Source organism: Tasmannia lanceolata, unplaced genomic scaffold (genome assembly GCF_043159265.1).
Source record: "Tasmannia lanceolata isolate RefF3 unplaced genomic scaffold, GAP_Taslan_0.1 ptg000023l, whole genome shotgun sequence".
NCBI classification, from domain to species: Eukaryota; Viridiplantae; Streptophyta; class Magnoliopsida; order Canellales; family Winteraceae; genus Tasmannia; species Tasmannia lanceolata.
The window spans coordinates 27,384,847-27,401,873 of NW_027518700.1; the positions used below are offsets into that span (position 1 = coordinate 27,384,847).

The 17,027-nt window shown below is 40.3% G+C and overlaps 1 protein-coding gene across 1 annotated transcript; it reads right to left on the minus strand.

Annotated features, from left to right (window-relative positions):
• Positions 1-14,802: 14,802 nt before the first annotated feature.
• Positions 14,803-16,740, minus strand: LOC143855981 (uncharacterized). The gene has a single exon (XM_077366023.1). The coding sequence runs from the start codon at positions 16,738-16,740 to the stop codon at positions 14,803-14,805; it is 1,938 nt and encodes a 645-aa protein (XP_077222138.1).
• Between the last annotated feature and the right edge of the window lie 287 nt (positions 16,741-17,027).

Below are 17,027 nucleotides of genomic sequence, written 5' to 3' on the forward strand. Positions count from 1 at the left end.
AATCATGTGATTTTGATTTTTCTTTCAAAATAGCCCGATTTTTTGAGATCATTAATTGATAGAAAATCGTGATGAAAATTCATAAAATTTTTACAGTATGCTTCACTCATGATCCTCATGTTACTGTAGAATTTGGGATTAATTTGGAATTTGTTTGCTATGGGTTGTTTTGTAATTCATACAATTTGGCCTAAATCTAATAAAATCCGATTCTGATAGTAAATCTTCTTATAAATTCATGAAATTTTTACAGTAACCTTATCTAGTTATGAGAAAGTTTCGGTAAAAAATTTGAACTTGATTAGAATCTGATTGCTATAGGTTGCTTTGTAAATTATTAACCTGGACTAAAACTATTAAAATTAAACAATTAATAGTAAATCATAATACAAATCAATGAAACTTTTACAGTAAGCTCATTTCATGATTATCATATTATTGTAAAAATTTTAACTTAATCAGAACATATTTACTATATGTTGCTTTGTAAATCAACAATCTAGCCTGAAATTGATAAAATCTTTTAAAAATCAATTTTAGTTCCAAAAATCATGAAAATTTTCAGAACATCTTAACTTTTCAGAAGCATGTAATCCTTAAATCATTTTAATAGAAACCATCGATGTTAGTAATTTCCTTTGTAATTTAGAGTACTATGATAGTTTAGATGCCAAGGTTGCATTCATAATCATATCCTAATTGCGGTCAATCCTTAACAATTTGAGCGTTTAAATTATAGTATGTTGTTGGGTACGATGTTGTAGTCCACAAAAATTCTGAGAAACATGCCAGGCAATAATATACTATAACTTATATGCTAAATTGTGCAAGGGTGGAAATCACGATTCCCTTCCATGGATGCAACCTAAGGATGAAACTTGTCAGTCTTAGATCCATTGGTATTCCTTAGATTTTAGGAGTTAGAAACCTTTAAATAACTGAAAATCATTAACTTCATAATCTGGGTTAATCAAACCCATGTTTTTGGAACCGTTGGATAACGATACCATCTCGTAAGAAGCCTTAGAGCTGATTAGGAACACTTACGTCACGTTGTGTTCTAGGTTTTAGGGTGTCCTAGAGTTAGGGAGTTCAGCCTCATCACGACCAATTGCTATTATTAGCAATTGAGTCATAGATCTAGTTACACTACTAACATTTTTTCTTCCCATATGACAAGCCTAGTAGCCTAGGATGTAGGTTCACTTGCATTAGTCTAAGGGAGTGTCTTGAATTTAGATATGACCATATAGCATCTTAGATAAAGTCCTAAGATAATAAAAGCTACTCAACTTGAATCAAATAACCTATTTTAAACTGTAGATATAGTCATTCCAGTCTAGCTTGGTGTCCTAGATGTTTAGGCATATAGCTTAGTTTAGGTACCGAACTACGATTGACTCTGATTCCAGTGAGGTTTGGATACGTAGGCAGCTTTGGATGCATTGAATGGCATACCGAGCACGAGTCGGCCCTCCTCACATGGTGGGGGGTTTTAGAATATTTTACTTATTTCTTCTCTTAATTGAATTAATTGAATTCAAACCATTCAAGAAAATAAAGAGATACACTAAGGATTATATTGAAATTAGATTTTAGGATGAATGACACATAGTTCGCACATTAATATAGAGTTAAATGAGCCATTTAAAAGAAATTCAAGAGAGTTAACTTTTAAAATTGAAGACCAGATTCTCAGGCAAGAATGGTGCGTGTGGTGGTAATTCCCCATACCTTTCATTCTCGTAATCAGGTAACGAATCTAGATTTCTGATCACTTATGGGTCCTAGATCTCTCATCTAGGTTGCGACTCTGTCTTTCTCTTTTGCGTGAAATTCAGATTGCTTTAGTAATCCCAAGTTCACGGAAAAGATTAATTAAATCAATAATAAATGGCACACGCCAACCGCATGGGTACGGGTCCCACAGCCGCGGGCCGTGCCATGCTTAGCCTCGAGGATTTCGGCCTGGTACGGCACAGCACAGCTCGTGAACCCTTCTGTGCCGTGCTGTGCCCGGCCCGCGAATCCGGGCCTCATTTGGTCGTGTCGTGCCGGCCGGGCCCGGCACGTTTGCCACCTGTGGACCCCGATCCGAGAGCTAAGTCGGTCTCATATGGATCATCCACGTGAATGGAGAGCTCTACCAAGGAACTCTCGACAGAAGTGCCTCTCACAGCATGAGTGGCGATATAAAAGGTGAGATACCTCTCGATTCGGGGGCTAGCCCAGATTCGAGGCGTACCTTATACAAAGAAGAGTCGCCATCCAGGGAAGTAGGCCCTGGATCCCACACTATGCTCTGTTGCAACGGATAACCAGAGATTATAAAAGAAGGTTCGTGCCTGGTTACGAATTCGGAAGGTCTAAAGAGCACCTCATCCGCCCAAGTGTAAACACCTGGTCTCTTATGCCATTTATTATTGATTTTGAAGAGTTTTGGGCGAAAGTCATATGAAATGGGAATCAATATCTCCGAGAAGACGTCTATCGAATCATGCATGTCTCGGAGATGAAATCAAAGGCACACAAGATAAAATAAAATAAACATGTGTCACCTAAGCATAGCTAGGTTATAAGTCACATGCCTAATGGGTGTCTAAGTTCTGGTGTGCAAACACATGCATGTCACAGCTAAATGTATAGGATCTGTACATGAAAGTAAGAAAACACAGCAAAAACATACAACACAAATCAACTCTATACCTGACTGGACAAAATGAGTCCTAATTCTAATGCGACCTGACTCGGACCAAGATGGCCGTCCATCCCAGCTGCTCTACGTATCCCAGCCTCGGGAAGAATCGGAGTCAACGTAGTTCGATGCCCTATTCCAAACTACTATGCCTAACCATCTAGAACCGCTATCCTAGACTCGATCCATTAGACTCAACTGATTTTTTAAAGCTTTTTTGTATGATTGCTTAAATTCAAGTGAATTGTAATTTTCAGGACTCTCTATATGCCCTAACTAATGCAAGTTGATTAGCCTTAAGCTAATGCAGGTGGGTCCTACATCCTATGTGTAACTAGGCTGTGCAACCTAAGGAAAACCAAGGGCTAACTATATGCTTCCTAGTCTAGCCATCGGTTCGACTAAATGTCTAACCGATCGACTTGAGGCCTCCTAACTCTAGGGACACTCACACGACAGGACACACCATATCAATACAAATCAGGACAGACTCCTAACTCTAAAACATCCCAAACAAACTAGGACGGACTCCTAACTCTATGGGAAGATCTTTTTGAAAAGGTTTTGAAGAAGTTTTGTTTGAAGGTTCAAAATGTTTATTTTTAAAGGTTTGGCTGAACCTGGGATGTGGATCCCAAGCTGCACTACGTACCTCGTGGAAGAGGATCAAGCCAACGTAGTTCGGAACAGATTTCCTAACTACTCATAATGACTCAAGATTTTTGAGATTTTTGGTTTTTCAGATGTTTTTGTTGTTTTTAAGTGTTTTTGACTCAAGGGGGACAAATTCTATCATCATAAGGGGAGGACAGACTCCTGATATCCCGCAAAGGTTGGACAGCATCCTATGCTTTGCGGGGGAAAAGAACAGAAACACAGCTCTGTAAGGGTTGGACAGCATCCTATACCTTGCAGGAGCGGATAGAAAAAACATGATACGATGAGAGGTTGGATAAAATCCTAACCCCTATGATGATAGAATTTGATTCCTGAACAAGATGACTGACTCTCTAGATTAAGGACGGATTCCTATGCTAGTGGGCTATCAAACTAAGATAAAGCTCAACAAGTAATAAGGAAAAAGAGACCTTGCGCATATTTAGCAAAGGTAAAACACCCAGCCGGGCCGGACAGCTACCTAGCCCTAGGGTGCAACAAATGTGCAACCCAATACCCATAAGGGTAAGGGGTATGTTGCCAAGCCGAGTGGGATGTTCTCCCAAAACTAAATGATGCACAAAGAGGAGGTTTAGTAAAAGAATGAGACTGGGTAAGTCTATTAGACACATAGGTAGGATAGAGAAAAATGTTAACAAGGAAAAAGAGACCTTGTGCATATTTGGCAAAGGTAAAACACCTAGCCGGGCCGGACAGCTACCTAGCCCTAGGGTGCAACAAATGTGCAACCCAATACCCATAAGGGTCGGGGTATGATGCCAAGCCGAGTAAGGTGTTCTCCCAAAACCAAAAGACGCACAAAGAGGAGGTTTAGCAAGAGAATGAGATTGGGTGAGACTCCTAAACACAAAGATGAACTCCAAGAGAGGTGCTGACGAGACATGGCATGTCTCCTAAGGATGGACTCACTAATGAGACAAAGCTTGTCTCTAAAGGATACAACTTTCTCTGTCTGAGACATAGCCTGTCTCCCTGAGAGGGCTCTAGAGAACTCTTTCATTGCCCTTGCAATGAATGGATTTCTAATTTCTAGGGGATACACACCATAAAGACTTGGACAAGTCTTTAAATAAATGAGAGGAGTGCTACTTGGACTAAGCGAGTCCCCTAAGGATGGGCTTAGGCTAGCGCCTTCATCGCCCTTGCAACGAGAGGGAATTCTAGTATCTACAGAATTTAACAAAAATCTAAAAGACTGTGTTAGTCTATCAAAGAGAGAAGAAAAGTCTACCAGATAATCACAAATTCCATTCTATTTTTATAAAAATAAATCAAGTACTAAACAAAGAAAAATTTTCAATAAAACAATACACGATCTATAGCAATTATAAAATGATAAACAACATTAATTAGCCCAGACCAGCCGCTGGATAGCCTAATAAAGTAAAAACAATATCAAACACTTCAAAACCAACCACAAACCCCAATACGGGGACTCCAATGAAATCAGATGATGCCAAAGTAATCATCTGATATCAAATACACATGATAATATTTCTAATCCCGCCTTGAGATCAGACAGTACTCATGTCGATAATATCAAACAGAGTAGTCATCTGATCTCCTTCTTCCTATTAACAATTTATTTAAATAAGTAAATAAACAAGTATTATAAGCCTCAAGATATTCTTACCTGAACAATCTATTTATTACCGTCTTCAAACCCTAACTCAAAGCTTAGTATAAAAGACAAGTATTAAATATTCAGCAGGTTAAATATATTAAATGATATTTCTAATTTGTATAAATTTTAGTGCCTTGCAAGGAGGAAGCAAAATGGAGACAGATTATGTGCTAAACAGTGAGGGTGAAATGTGAACAAATCTGTGTATATAAAAGGACTAACATATATGCAAATTTTGTGTCAAACCAAGGGCCAACATATGTGCAATTTTCAATGTTGAACTGAAAACATAACATTGGGCAAATGTGAATATTGAACCAAAACAGAACAGTGGGTAGATTTTGTCAAAACTGTGAGCTGAAACATGGGCTGAATATGGACAGAATTTATGCAAAGACTGGTGCATAACTTGTGGACAGATTTCGTCAAAACTGTGAGTTGAAACATGGGCTGAATATGGACAGAATTTATGCAAAGACTGGTGCATAACTTGTGGATAGATTTTGTCAAAACTGTGAGTTGAAACATGGGCTGAATATACATGCAGAAATGTATCAAACAGGTGGCCAGATTGTAGACAGATTCTATGCTAAACATTGTACTGGATTGTGCACAGCACAGGGGCTGATTTGAAGAAAGATTTTGTGCATAAAATAGGACAGAATTCATAGGCAGATTTAGTGCAAAATTTGGGCTGATATGTGTACTGAATTGGTGTAAAATAAGGCTAAATCTGCTCCAAACAGGGGTAACCACATGGACGAAAATCTGTGTCAAATAGGGGTAACAACATATGCCAAAACAGTGACAGATTTTGTGCCAAAACAGTGGGCAAGTTATAAGCCAACAGAGAATGATTTATGTACCAAAACAATGACAGATTTTGTGCCAAAACAGTGACAGATTATGTGCCAAATAATGGACAAGTTATGTGCCACAACAATGGACAAATCATAAGCTCAAATACAACCACAAATTTTTATCAATAAATGTTCCAACCAACATAAAATACAGCCCCATTCTTTTATCAGTATATTTTAATTCAAATTCTGTTTCGTCTATTTTTATTTTTTATTTTTTTTAAAGACCAGATATTGTAAAGTTACAGAGGACTACATCCTCTTATGAATGCATAATACTAGATATGAATTATTCTACTCAAGGAAGATAAATAAATAAAGAAATAAAATTAAAACTCCAATGAATTCACAGAACATTGAAATTTTTACAGGATTTGCTAGCTAATGTTAGGAATTTTTGAGGAATAATCACAGATATACTGAAATTGAAGGTAAAAAAAAAGATCTAGACCTTTAAAGGAAGGATTTGAAAGATATGATTTAAAAGTTCAAGCTAGAGTTTATTCAATAAAAAATAACAGATCTGATAATGCGATTTCATAAAATAGTAAAATCTGCTCGATGTAAAGAATGAGAAGAAGGAATTTGAGCTCAGATCTATAAAAGAAATGAATCTAACAGCGTAAAAGCTAAGAAAATAAGAGAGACTAAGGTTTTCAAAACTAAAGTTAAGACTTGAAGTAAGAAAAAAAATATATATAGAAAATTAAAAGCTGGAATGAGAAACAAGGAAAAAATCAAGAGAAATGAAACAGATCAACATGAGAAACTACACAAAAAAATAAAAATAAATAAATAAATAATAAAATGAACTTACTGGTCGGAGATCTGCCGGAGAAGAAGGCGGAATTGAATCGGAAAATGACCGGAACCTTGCCGGATCTATCGGAGAAGATGATCGGGAAAAGAAAACCGCGAAGGTTAGGCATTTCAATGCTCAGATTTATTCTCTTTCTCTCTCTGATGCTCTATTTTTTATTTTTATTTTTTACAGATCTGAGGATGAGATCGAAGCGATCGAAACAGATCTTGATAATTCCTCTCAAAATACAGAAAAACAGAGAAAGAGCATAAAAAAAAATCGCTTGGATCTAACTAGTAATTTCAAAACGAAGATAGATCTCAAATTCTAACAAGTAAGCTTAGAACTAAAAGAATAAACTCAAGCTAGGTCTAGAGATTGAGGAGAATAGAGCTGGAGCTTTGACGGAGGCCGGCCGGAGCTAGGTTGCTGCCGGAGAAGAAAATGCCAGAGAAGAAGATGCCGGAGGTGAGGAAGGTGCACGGCTGGTCGGATAAAATGGAGAAGAAGGATTTAGGGTTTAGGGATTTTCTTTCTTTCTCTCTCTGATTTTTTTATTATTTTTTTTTTAACGAAGAAGGCTAGCTTGGTATTTATAGGCAAAATTGAGATTTGATATTTGCACTAAAATTGATAAGCGCACAAATGTGCGACCCCATTTGGATAATGCACCCCCCACGCTTGATAACTGCACAAACTCTGCTTGTCTTTTTTCGAATTTTTTCGTCGGATTTTTTTGAAATTTTGCCAGGACATTTCTGAGGTCCTAAGGCTTCTAAAAATGTATTCATAGGTACTTAGGGCCATTGGATAACTTGAATTTTCCCTAAAATACAAGGTTTTTAGGGTAAAATGAAAACCTAGTGGGCCTTCCCCTCATTTGTACTACACACACTGTTTCAGTCCATTTACTAGGCAAACGAGCTCCGATCTCGATGAAATTTTGCAGGGGGTTAGAAGAGACCCTCATCCAGCCTAGGGTGAAGTTTAGAACCCTAATGCTGAGATTCGGATGGATTTGGCACGAGTCGGAAAGGTTTAGGGCTTAGTCAAAATGGGGTGTCTACAGATGCCCCTCTTTGTCAGAGCGTGCTTGTCGCGCGAATGTCAAAGCTGAACAGACGTCACATTTTGACTAGCCCCAAAATTGATTTAGAGAACGGGATGAAGAAAATGACTTGGTGAAGGTTGGATTATAAAAGGGTTGGTTTGTTAGGAATGTTGGTTTTCTGCTCAGAGGCGGATGGTTTTATGCTCAGAGGCAAAATGGTTTATGCACGGAGGTTGAAAGATTTTAGCTTAGATGCTAGGGAATTTTAGCTCGGAGGCCTGAGTTTTTGCACAGAGGCTTGTTTCTATGTTCAAAATCATGGTTTTATGCTCAGAGGCGAGGATTTTATGCTCGGAGGCAGGGTTTTATGCTCGGAGGCACGGATTTTATGCTCGGAGGCAGGGTTTATGCTCGGAGGCAAGGTTTTATGCTCAGAGGCAAGGATTTTATGCTCGGAGGCAAGGATTTGTGCTCGGAGGCAGGGTTTATGCTCGGAGGCAAGGTTTTATGCTCGGAGGCAGGGTTTTATGCTCAGAGGCAAGGATTTATGCTCGGAGGCAGGGTTTATGCTCGGAGGCAAGGATTTAATTTGAATGCTTGGTTTATTTATATTTTGTGGATAGAAACTCCACTGGGGATTATGAGATAGGTTTTCAATAAGATGATAAGAAAAACTCTCAGAGGAATTTGACTAAAGCTCTACTGAAGTTCTTCTTATCTTCATTTAATGAAAATAATTATCTCAATTATCAGAGTTCACTTGATATCTTTTATGACCTGAACAGGTTATAAAAGATGCCCCTAGTACGAATTTACTTCCATGACAAATACATAGGATAGCAAACACAAGGAAAATGGTAAAAAGGGGTTTCATTTCCTGAATTTTTGAAGTTACAAATCTTTTCATATACAACAGACTGAATCTGATGATTTTCTTCTCTCTTTGTCAGCTGCCAACACTTTGAATGGTCTGAGTACCATCCTTCTGAACTCTGCTCTGCTCTGTATCACTTTCGAGGATCCACAACTTAATCATTTTTTTCATTACTCCAGCCTTAAAGAGACATTGACCACACAGGATTCCCCACACAAGATTTTGGAGTTTAACCTTGACTTGATAAGGAATGAACTGTGGCTAACAACAAAGGAAGGCTTTGACCATGACATGACTTGGGTTCTAAGAGAAACTGAATCTGCTTTTCAGCCTGATAATTATTTTAAAATGGTACAATCTACCACTTCTTAGAATCTTTCGAAAACCGTATTTAAAGGTATTTCATTCCTCTTTTCAGGTTTTCCGTCATGGTTATTATCCCTTTGGTTTGCTTAGTCTTAACTCCTTAGCTTATAGAGTGTCAGAAGAATCTCTACTGGCGCTTACTCAGACTTCAGAGTAATGCCTCAGAAGAAATGAAAGTCTTGCTGGCATTCAGAGATTTTGTCCTTTTGAAGTCACTGCCATGACCAAATTGCCTTTTCAGGTTTTTGATTTGGCGGACTGCATGCCTTATATTTTGCCTGGACTGTCTGCCCTTGCAGATTTTCCATCCAGCAGGCTTTGCACCTTGATTTTTGCCTAAGCCGCCCTTTCGGGTTTTCAACTTAGCAGGTGAATGACCCTAATTTTTGCCTAGACCACCCTTTCGGGTTTTCAGTCTAGCGGGTCTAAGACTCCATCATTTTTTCTTTCTTTCTGTTTCTCTACAAACCTGGACCTAAAATACACCAGAAGGACTTTTAGGTAGGCTTGGGTTCAAACAGGTTACATATTGGTGATTTTTCATGTATTTGACCGAATCTGGCCCTCCAGACTGCCTACGTATCCCCAAAGAAATGGGAATCAGGTCTGCGTAGTTCGCCCATTTGGGTTTAAAGGAGTGTTTGTTTCTTTCTTTTTTGAAGATTTGAAGGATTTGGAGGATTTGAAGGATTTGAAGGATTTGACCGAACCTGAATTGATCAGGCTACCTACGTACCCTGTAGAGAGGGATCAGGTCATGACGTAGTTCAGGTTAAATATCTTTTATGACGCAAGTCATAAAAGATGCCCCTGGTTTGAATTTATCAAAGAAATAAGGTTTTCTCTCTTTTCAGGCTCAAAGGGTTTGCAAATGGTTTTTGACTTTGAGGTTGTGGGTTTTTAAGCTCTGATCGATCAAGGACGGCCTCCTGGTGTATTTAAGCATAGTACTTTTTTAGTTGGTCCAGGTTTGTAGGTTCTGTTAATTTTTCTCCGTTTTCATTGAGGAGTCTAACGGCTTTTCCAGGCAGGACTTCATCAACAATGTAAGGACCAGACCAGTTTGGTCTGAATTTCCCTCTGGGATCAAATACCGGTGCCCTGTAAGACTTCAAGACGAGATCTCCTGGTTTCAGGTCTCGGACCTTGACTTTCTTGTTGAAGGCTCTTTCGATTCTTCTCTGATATCCTTGGATGTGATACAAGGCTCTCAACCTCTTTTCATCAATCATCTGCAATTCTTGATGTCTGGCTTTGGCCCACTCAGACTCTGGCAGATTCGTTTCCATCATAACTCTTAGAGACGGGATTCTCACTTCAACAGGGAGGACTGCTTCCATTCCATACACTAGAGAGTACGGAGTTACACCTGTAGAAGATCTGATCGATGTCCTGTAAGCCCACAAAGCAAAAGGAAGCTTGTTCGACCAGTCCTTATAAGTCTCGGTCATCTTACTGATTATGACCTTGATATTCTTATTCGCTGCTTCTACAGCCCCATTTGTCTGCGGTCTGTAAGGAGATGACTTATGATGCTTGATTTTAAACTCTTCGCACAGGTGCACTACTTCTTTCTTGAAATGAGATCCATTGTCAGAAATCAGTTCATGAGGTACTCCATATCTGCAAATGATATTCGCACGGATGAACTTCGCAACTGTATTGGAAGTTATGGAAGCAAACGAAGCAGCTTCTATCCATTTAGTGAAATAATCAATGGCCACCAAGATGTACTCGTGTCCACTTGATGATTTAGGATAGACTTTGCCAATGATGTCAATCCCCCATACTGAGAATGGCCACGGCGAGGTCATAGAATGCAGCTCTGACGGAGGCACATGAATAAGATTCGCATAGACTTGGCATTTATGACATTTCTTCACGAATGCAAAACAATCTGTTTCCATTGTGGGCCAATAGAATCCAAGTCTAAGGATTTTCCTTGACAGCATTTTACCGTTCATATGAGGACCACAAACACCTTCATGTGTTTGTTCAATGAGCTCCGCAGCCTGATCTTCATCAACACACAGAAGCTGAATCCCATCAAAGGATCTTCTGTACAATTCTTCACCACAAATGATGAAGTTAGCGGCGAATCTCTGAAGAGTTTTTCTCTCTTTGCTGGAAGCTTCAGGGGGATGTCCATTGCCTGAAATGAGATTTCGGATATCAGTATACCACGGTTTTCCATCTGGACATCGCGCTGATATCTCAATGGCATTTACATGCGCTGGAGCCCATTGCGACCTCACAGCTAAAGGCTGGACCTCCATTGTCTCAGAAATATCCAACATCGAGGCTAAGGTAGCCAAGGCGTCTGCAAAATGATTCTTGGTTCTTGACAGATGGGTAAATGTGATATTCTTGAATTTCTTGGCCAGAGATTCGAGATAGAAATTATACGGGATCAATTTTGATTCTCTTGTCTTCCAATTACCGTTGGTTTGACAAATTATCAGAATTGAATCTCCAAATACATCAATCTCTTGGACTTTCAAAATTAAAGCTGCCTCAAGTCCTGCGATACAAGCTTCGTACTCTGCCATGTTATTTGTACATTCGAATTGTAACTTGATGGATATCGGGATGTATTCTTTCTTGGGAGATACAAGCACTGCTCCTATTCCTTGTCCTTGATTGTTTACGGCTCCATCAAAGTACATTGTCCATCTGGTACTTGGAATCTCTTCTTCAAGTTCCATGATCTCTTCATCAGGAAACTCAACTTTCAGAAAAGCATTCTCCTCAACAGGAGCATCAGCTAGCTGCTCAGCAATAACCCGTCCTTTGACAGATTTCTGAGTGACGTTTGTGATGTCAAACTCAGATAACAATAGCAACCACCTTGCAGTTCTTCCTGTAAGGGCGGGCTTCTCGAATAAGTACTTCAACGGATCCATCCGTGAAAGCAAAAATACCTTATTCGATAAGAGATAATGTCTAAGCCTTTGAGTCGCCCAGACTAATGCTAGACAAGTCTTTTCCAAGATAGTGTACTTTATCTCGTACTCTAGCATTTTCTTGCTGATGTAGTAGATGGGCTTTTCCTTCTTAGATCCTGCATCCTGCTGAGCAAGCATACAACCCATTGCTGTATCTGTGATGGACAAATACATCAACAATGGTTGACCAGGAATGACTGGGGATAAGACAGGAGGCAAAGACAAACACTGCTTGACCTTTTCAAATGCTTTCTGACATTCTTCATTCCATTTCTTGGAGGAATTCTTTTTCAATAATTTGAAGATGGGTTCACATGTCATAGTTAAATGAGATATGAATCTCCTCAAGTATTGCACTTTGCCAAGGAATCCACGAATTTGCTTTTCTGTCTTTGGTGGTTGCATTTCTTGGATAGCCTTGATTTTCTGAGGGTCCACTTCGATTCCTCTTTCACTGACCATGAATCCAAGCAACTTCCCTGACGTGACCCCAAATACACATTTATTTGGGTTCAAGCGAAGTTGAAACTTTCGGATTCGCTCAAAGAACTTTCTCAAAGCGACTGTATGCTCTGGCCGAGTCCTGCCTTTGACAATCATGTCATCGACATAGACCTCGACCTCCTTATGAATCATGTCATGAAGAAGAGTAGTCGCAGCCCTCTGATAGGTGGCACCAGCATTCTTGAGTCCAAACGGCATAACTCTATAGCAATATGTCCCCCACTGAGTAATAAATGCCGTCTTCATCATATCCTCAGGCGCCATCTTGATCTGATTGTAGCCTGAAAATCCATCCATGAAGGATAACAGAGCATGTCCAGCAGTGTTGTCTACCAGGATATCGATGTTCGGAAGAGGAAAATCATCTTTTGGGCTCGCCTTATTCAGATCTCTGAAATCAACGCACATCCTGACTTTTCCATCTTTCTTGGGCACAGGAATTATATTTGCAAGCCATTCGGGATATTCCACTACTTCAATGAATTTTACTTCAAGTAGTTTCTTCACCTCATCATGAACCTTTAACTCCCATTCTGTCTTGAGTTTTCGGAGTTTTTGCTTCTTAGGCTTGATGCCAGGGATTAGAGGTAATCTGTGTTGGACAATGTCTTCACTCAATCCCGGCATGTCATCGTAAGACCAAGCAAAGACCTCCTTAAACTCTTTTAGCAAAGTGATTAATTCTTTGCGCTCCTCAGGAGATAAAGTTTTGCCAATCCGAATCTCCCGAATTAAAGTTTCATCACCTATATTTACGGTTTCAATTTCTTCTTCGAGTGGTTTTGCTCGACGAATCTCCTCTTGTTGAATCATGTATATGATTTCAAGAGGAGTTTCGTCGGCTTCCTCGTTTGAGGGGGAGTCTTGATTATTATTATTATTAGTTATTTGATCAGGCTTTGAAGCAGAATCAGAAACAGAATTTGAAATAAAGACAGGATCGTACACAAATGAGTCTTTTATTTCTTTTGCAGAATTGATGATTACATCGAATGATTCACCCACAGCGGGCGTTACAGACTCTGAATTCAAATGAAATGACATGTTGACATCAGTATCAACATAGACAGGACTATGTACAAATGAAGAATCAGTGAAAACATCTTCTGACCAAGACTCGACAGGGACCGACTCTTCACCACCTCCGAGAACTACTCCGACCTCTATGGTACCTGCATCAAAAGAAAAGTTAGAAATGACAGACTCTGGGTTGAACTCAGAAACTGACACATTTTTTGAAATGACTGACTCTTTTGAAAGGACTGGACTATACTGGAGGACTACTTGGGGTATAACCTGTGCGGTCCAATTGTCTAAGGGTCCAATAGCTGGAGTAATGCAATCTTTGGGGCTCATGAAAGGCACATCTCCTCCAATCATAGCAATGATTGGGGCCTCAACCTGATATAGGGAGTCTAGGAGATACGGCTCAATATTTTCCGCCCAATCTGTAGCTGGTTTTTCTGCTATCGCTGCCAAGGTAAACTGCTCACTGTAGAAGTCTTCTGATAACTCATCTGTGAAGAAGATCTCTAACCCTGGAAGCCTCTTATCGCACCAGGTCTCAGGAAAACCATAGAACGGACAGTCTGCCCCTTCTCTTCTGAATCGGCCGTTCATAATCATGTTGTACGGTCCTGTCGGAAATTCTATACCCCGACGACGGCATTCATCCCTCTTCAACATATACTTTCTCATTTCTTGAACCTCTTTTCGGGTTGGCTGATATCCTAACCCGAATAAGCCATCTACCGCTTTCAACTCTGGCCACTCAGTTGGGCCCTGTAGATTTCTTCCCAGGCCAGCCCCTGGGACATAACCATATTTTCTCATTATCTTTACTACTTGAGTGTTTGTGCTTGAGAGAAACATTATTTCTTCATTCATTGCTTCCCCAAAGGAAATAGTAGAGACTTCTAAAGAAAAGCCGGTTAAACTAACATCTCTTGATTTTTCAGTGATCAATTCAGATGTTATTTGACCAATTTCCGGTTCAGGGTCGCCTCGCACTGTGATCACCCGATTGTTTCGGACGAATTTCAATTTTTGATGAAGTGTGGAAGGAACGACTCCAACTTTATGAAGCCACGGCCGGCCAAGCAGGAGAAAGAAAGATGTTTTGATGTCAAGAACCTGAAACTCTATCTCGAAAGTTTCACCTCCTATTTCGACTTCTGTGGCGAGTGTCCCGATGACATCTCTTCTGGTTCCGTCGTACGCCAATATCCCATGTTCCGACGGGATAAAATCAGCTGGCCCGAATCCTAGGGTAGTGGCGGTGCTTAAAGGACATACATTTAAAGCTGACCCATTATCCACTAATACCTCGGGGACTCTCTTCTTGTTGCACAGTATGGTGATACGGAGAGGTCTTGTGTGATCTCTTCCTTCTGGAGGCATATCCTAATCAGTAAATGACAATGTTCTAGAAACCCTGGCCATTGCCACGAGATTGACCAACTCATCGGGGGTAATTTCAACTGATACTTGAGAGGCATTTAATTCTCGAAGCACAACCTGTCTGTGTTTCGGTGATGCCATTAGTAAACCCCAGATGGACACGTTAGCTTGTGTCTTCTTCAGTTGTTTCAACAAATTTTCTTCCTCTTCATCCACAGTCTGCTTCTGTTTCAGATTCTCTGCAGCTCTTACAACATCGGCAGGATTTTCAGCTCTGAGTTCTGCAGGTTTGAAGACACGACCACCTCGTGTGACATGGCAGAGCTCGTCACACTGATCTTCCGGAAGCAACAAGTCTTCTTCTTCCAATCTTAAAACATAAGGGATCTTTTCTTTCATCTCTTCCTCCTCCTCACTCTCGAGGACATAAGAACAAGAACACTCAGAGGATCCTGTTAATCCTTCATCTAGAGGGGACAGTATGTAAGGTTTCTTGTTTTCGATCGTTTCATCTTCATCATCCCATCTCAGAACATACGGTCTATCAGAAATAACCGCACAAATACGGGAGTGATCTAAGAGGATTTCTTCAGTGAAAATGGCATACACGTTCGGGGGAGGGACTGCATGTGTAGGTAATGGGTTTCGAGTGACGTTAGGTGCTTCAACGGCAAGATCCTTTGCTTCTATCATGTCTTGGATCTTGTGTCTTAAAGCCATGCATTTGTCAGTCAAATGCCCTGAATTCTGATGATAATCGCAGTACTGGTCCTTCCTCCAATACTTGGGCAAAGGGTTGGGAAGCTCTCTAGGTTCCAACAGAGTAATCTTTTTATCTCTCAGCAACTTCTTCAAAGCCACTGATAAGGAGTAAGGGAGGGGGTCAAACTGACGAAAGACCTTCTTTTCAATAGGCCTCCTGACCTCGGTCACCGTTCTGGATGGTGGTTGATCATAACCTGGTGGTCTGGCATAACTGGAAGGCCTGGTATAGTTAACATTGTGCACCTCCTTCGGTGCCACAATAGGTCTTTTTCCCTCTCTCGCATCAGACGAAGATCTTGATCTTAGTCCCTTGGACAAAGCATCTTCGATTTGAGTTCCTGTCTTTATCAGATGGTTGAAGTCCAGAAAATACTGAATAGCCATGTGATGATAGTATTGCGGGGATAGGTTCTTGACAACAATCTTAATTTGATCGGCATCTGATAATCGATGTGTCATCTGCGCCGCTTTACGCCTCCATCGGCGAATGAAAGAAGTGAAGGTTTCATTGTGCCCTTGTTTCAGCGCCTTCAGATCTCTTTTTGTCACATCTATTCCCTCCTCCATGGAGAATTGCTCAACAAATCTATTGGCAATATCCTCCAGAGTTCTGATCTCTTCGGTTTTCAAGCTCAAAAACCATTTCTTTGCTGTTCCAGTAAGAGATCTAGGGAAAAGAAGAGCAATCTGCTCTGGAGTAAGCCCATGCTGCTGTAAGAGAGGAATAAGGGCTTTCATATGACTCTTGGGACATCCTGTCCCATCATACTTATCATGATCCGGCATCTTGAAATTAGGAGGTAGCACAACTCCCGGTATTATCATAAACTCGGCCATGTTTAATTTTTTTGGACCCTGCATTTTCATGTTCTCCATCTCCTGGGCCATCTTATCCAACCTATCGACTATCCCCTTGCCTTTATCCAGATGGGGGAGACAGTTCTCTTCTTCATACTGCTCGTCATCAGAATTGTCATAGACTGGCAACACAGGAGGTTGAGCCATCGCAGGAGGTGGGCGAGGCATGATTGGGGTTTGCTGAGGCGCAGGATTTTTAGAAGTAGATTCTCTGTCATTCTTTAATCGGGCTATTTCTTCATTAATGGTACTCAATTGCAACATTATAGCTTTCATCATCTCATTGGTGTCCATACCATTTTGCCCATTCTCTGCCATCGTTTCAGGGGTTGGTTGGACTGGTGAAAGTATTTCTTGAAAATTCAAGGAAGGTGATAGAGGAGAAGTAAAAGAAAAAGGTGACAAGGATTGTCGGCTCAGCCTGGAATCAGATGTCTGACGGGACCAGGTTGGTTTTGAAACGAGGATTTTCTTAGGAGCAATGGCTGCTCGAACAAGAATCTGGTCGGAGATCTACTGGAGAAGAAGGCGGAATTGAATCGGAAAATGACCGGAACCTTGCCGGATCTATCGGAGAAGATGATCGGGAAAAGAAAACCGCGAAG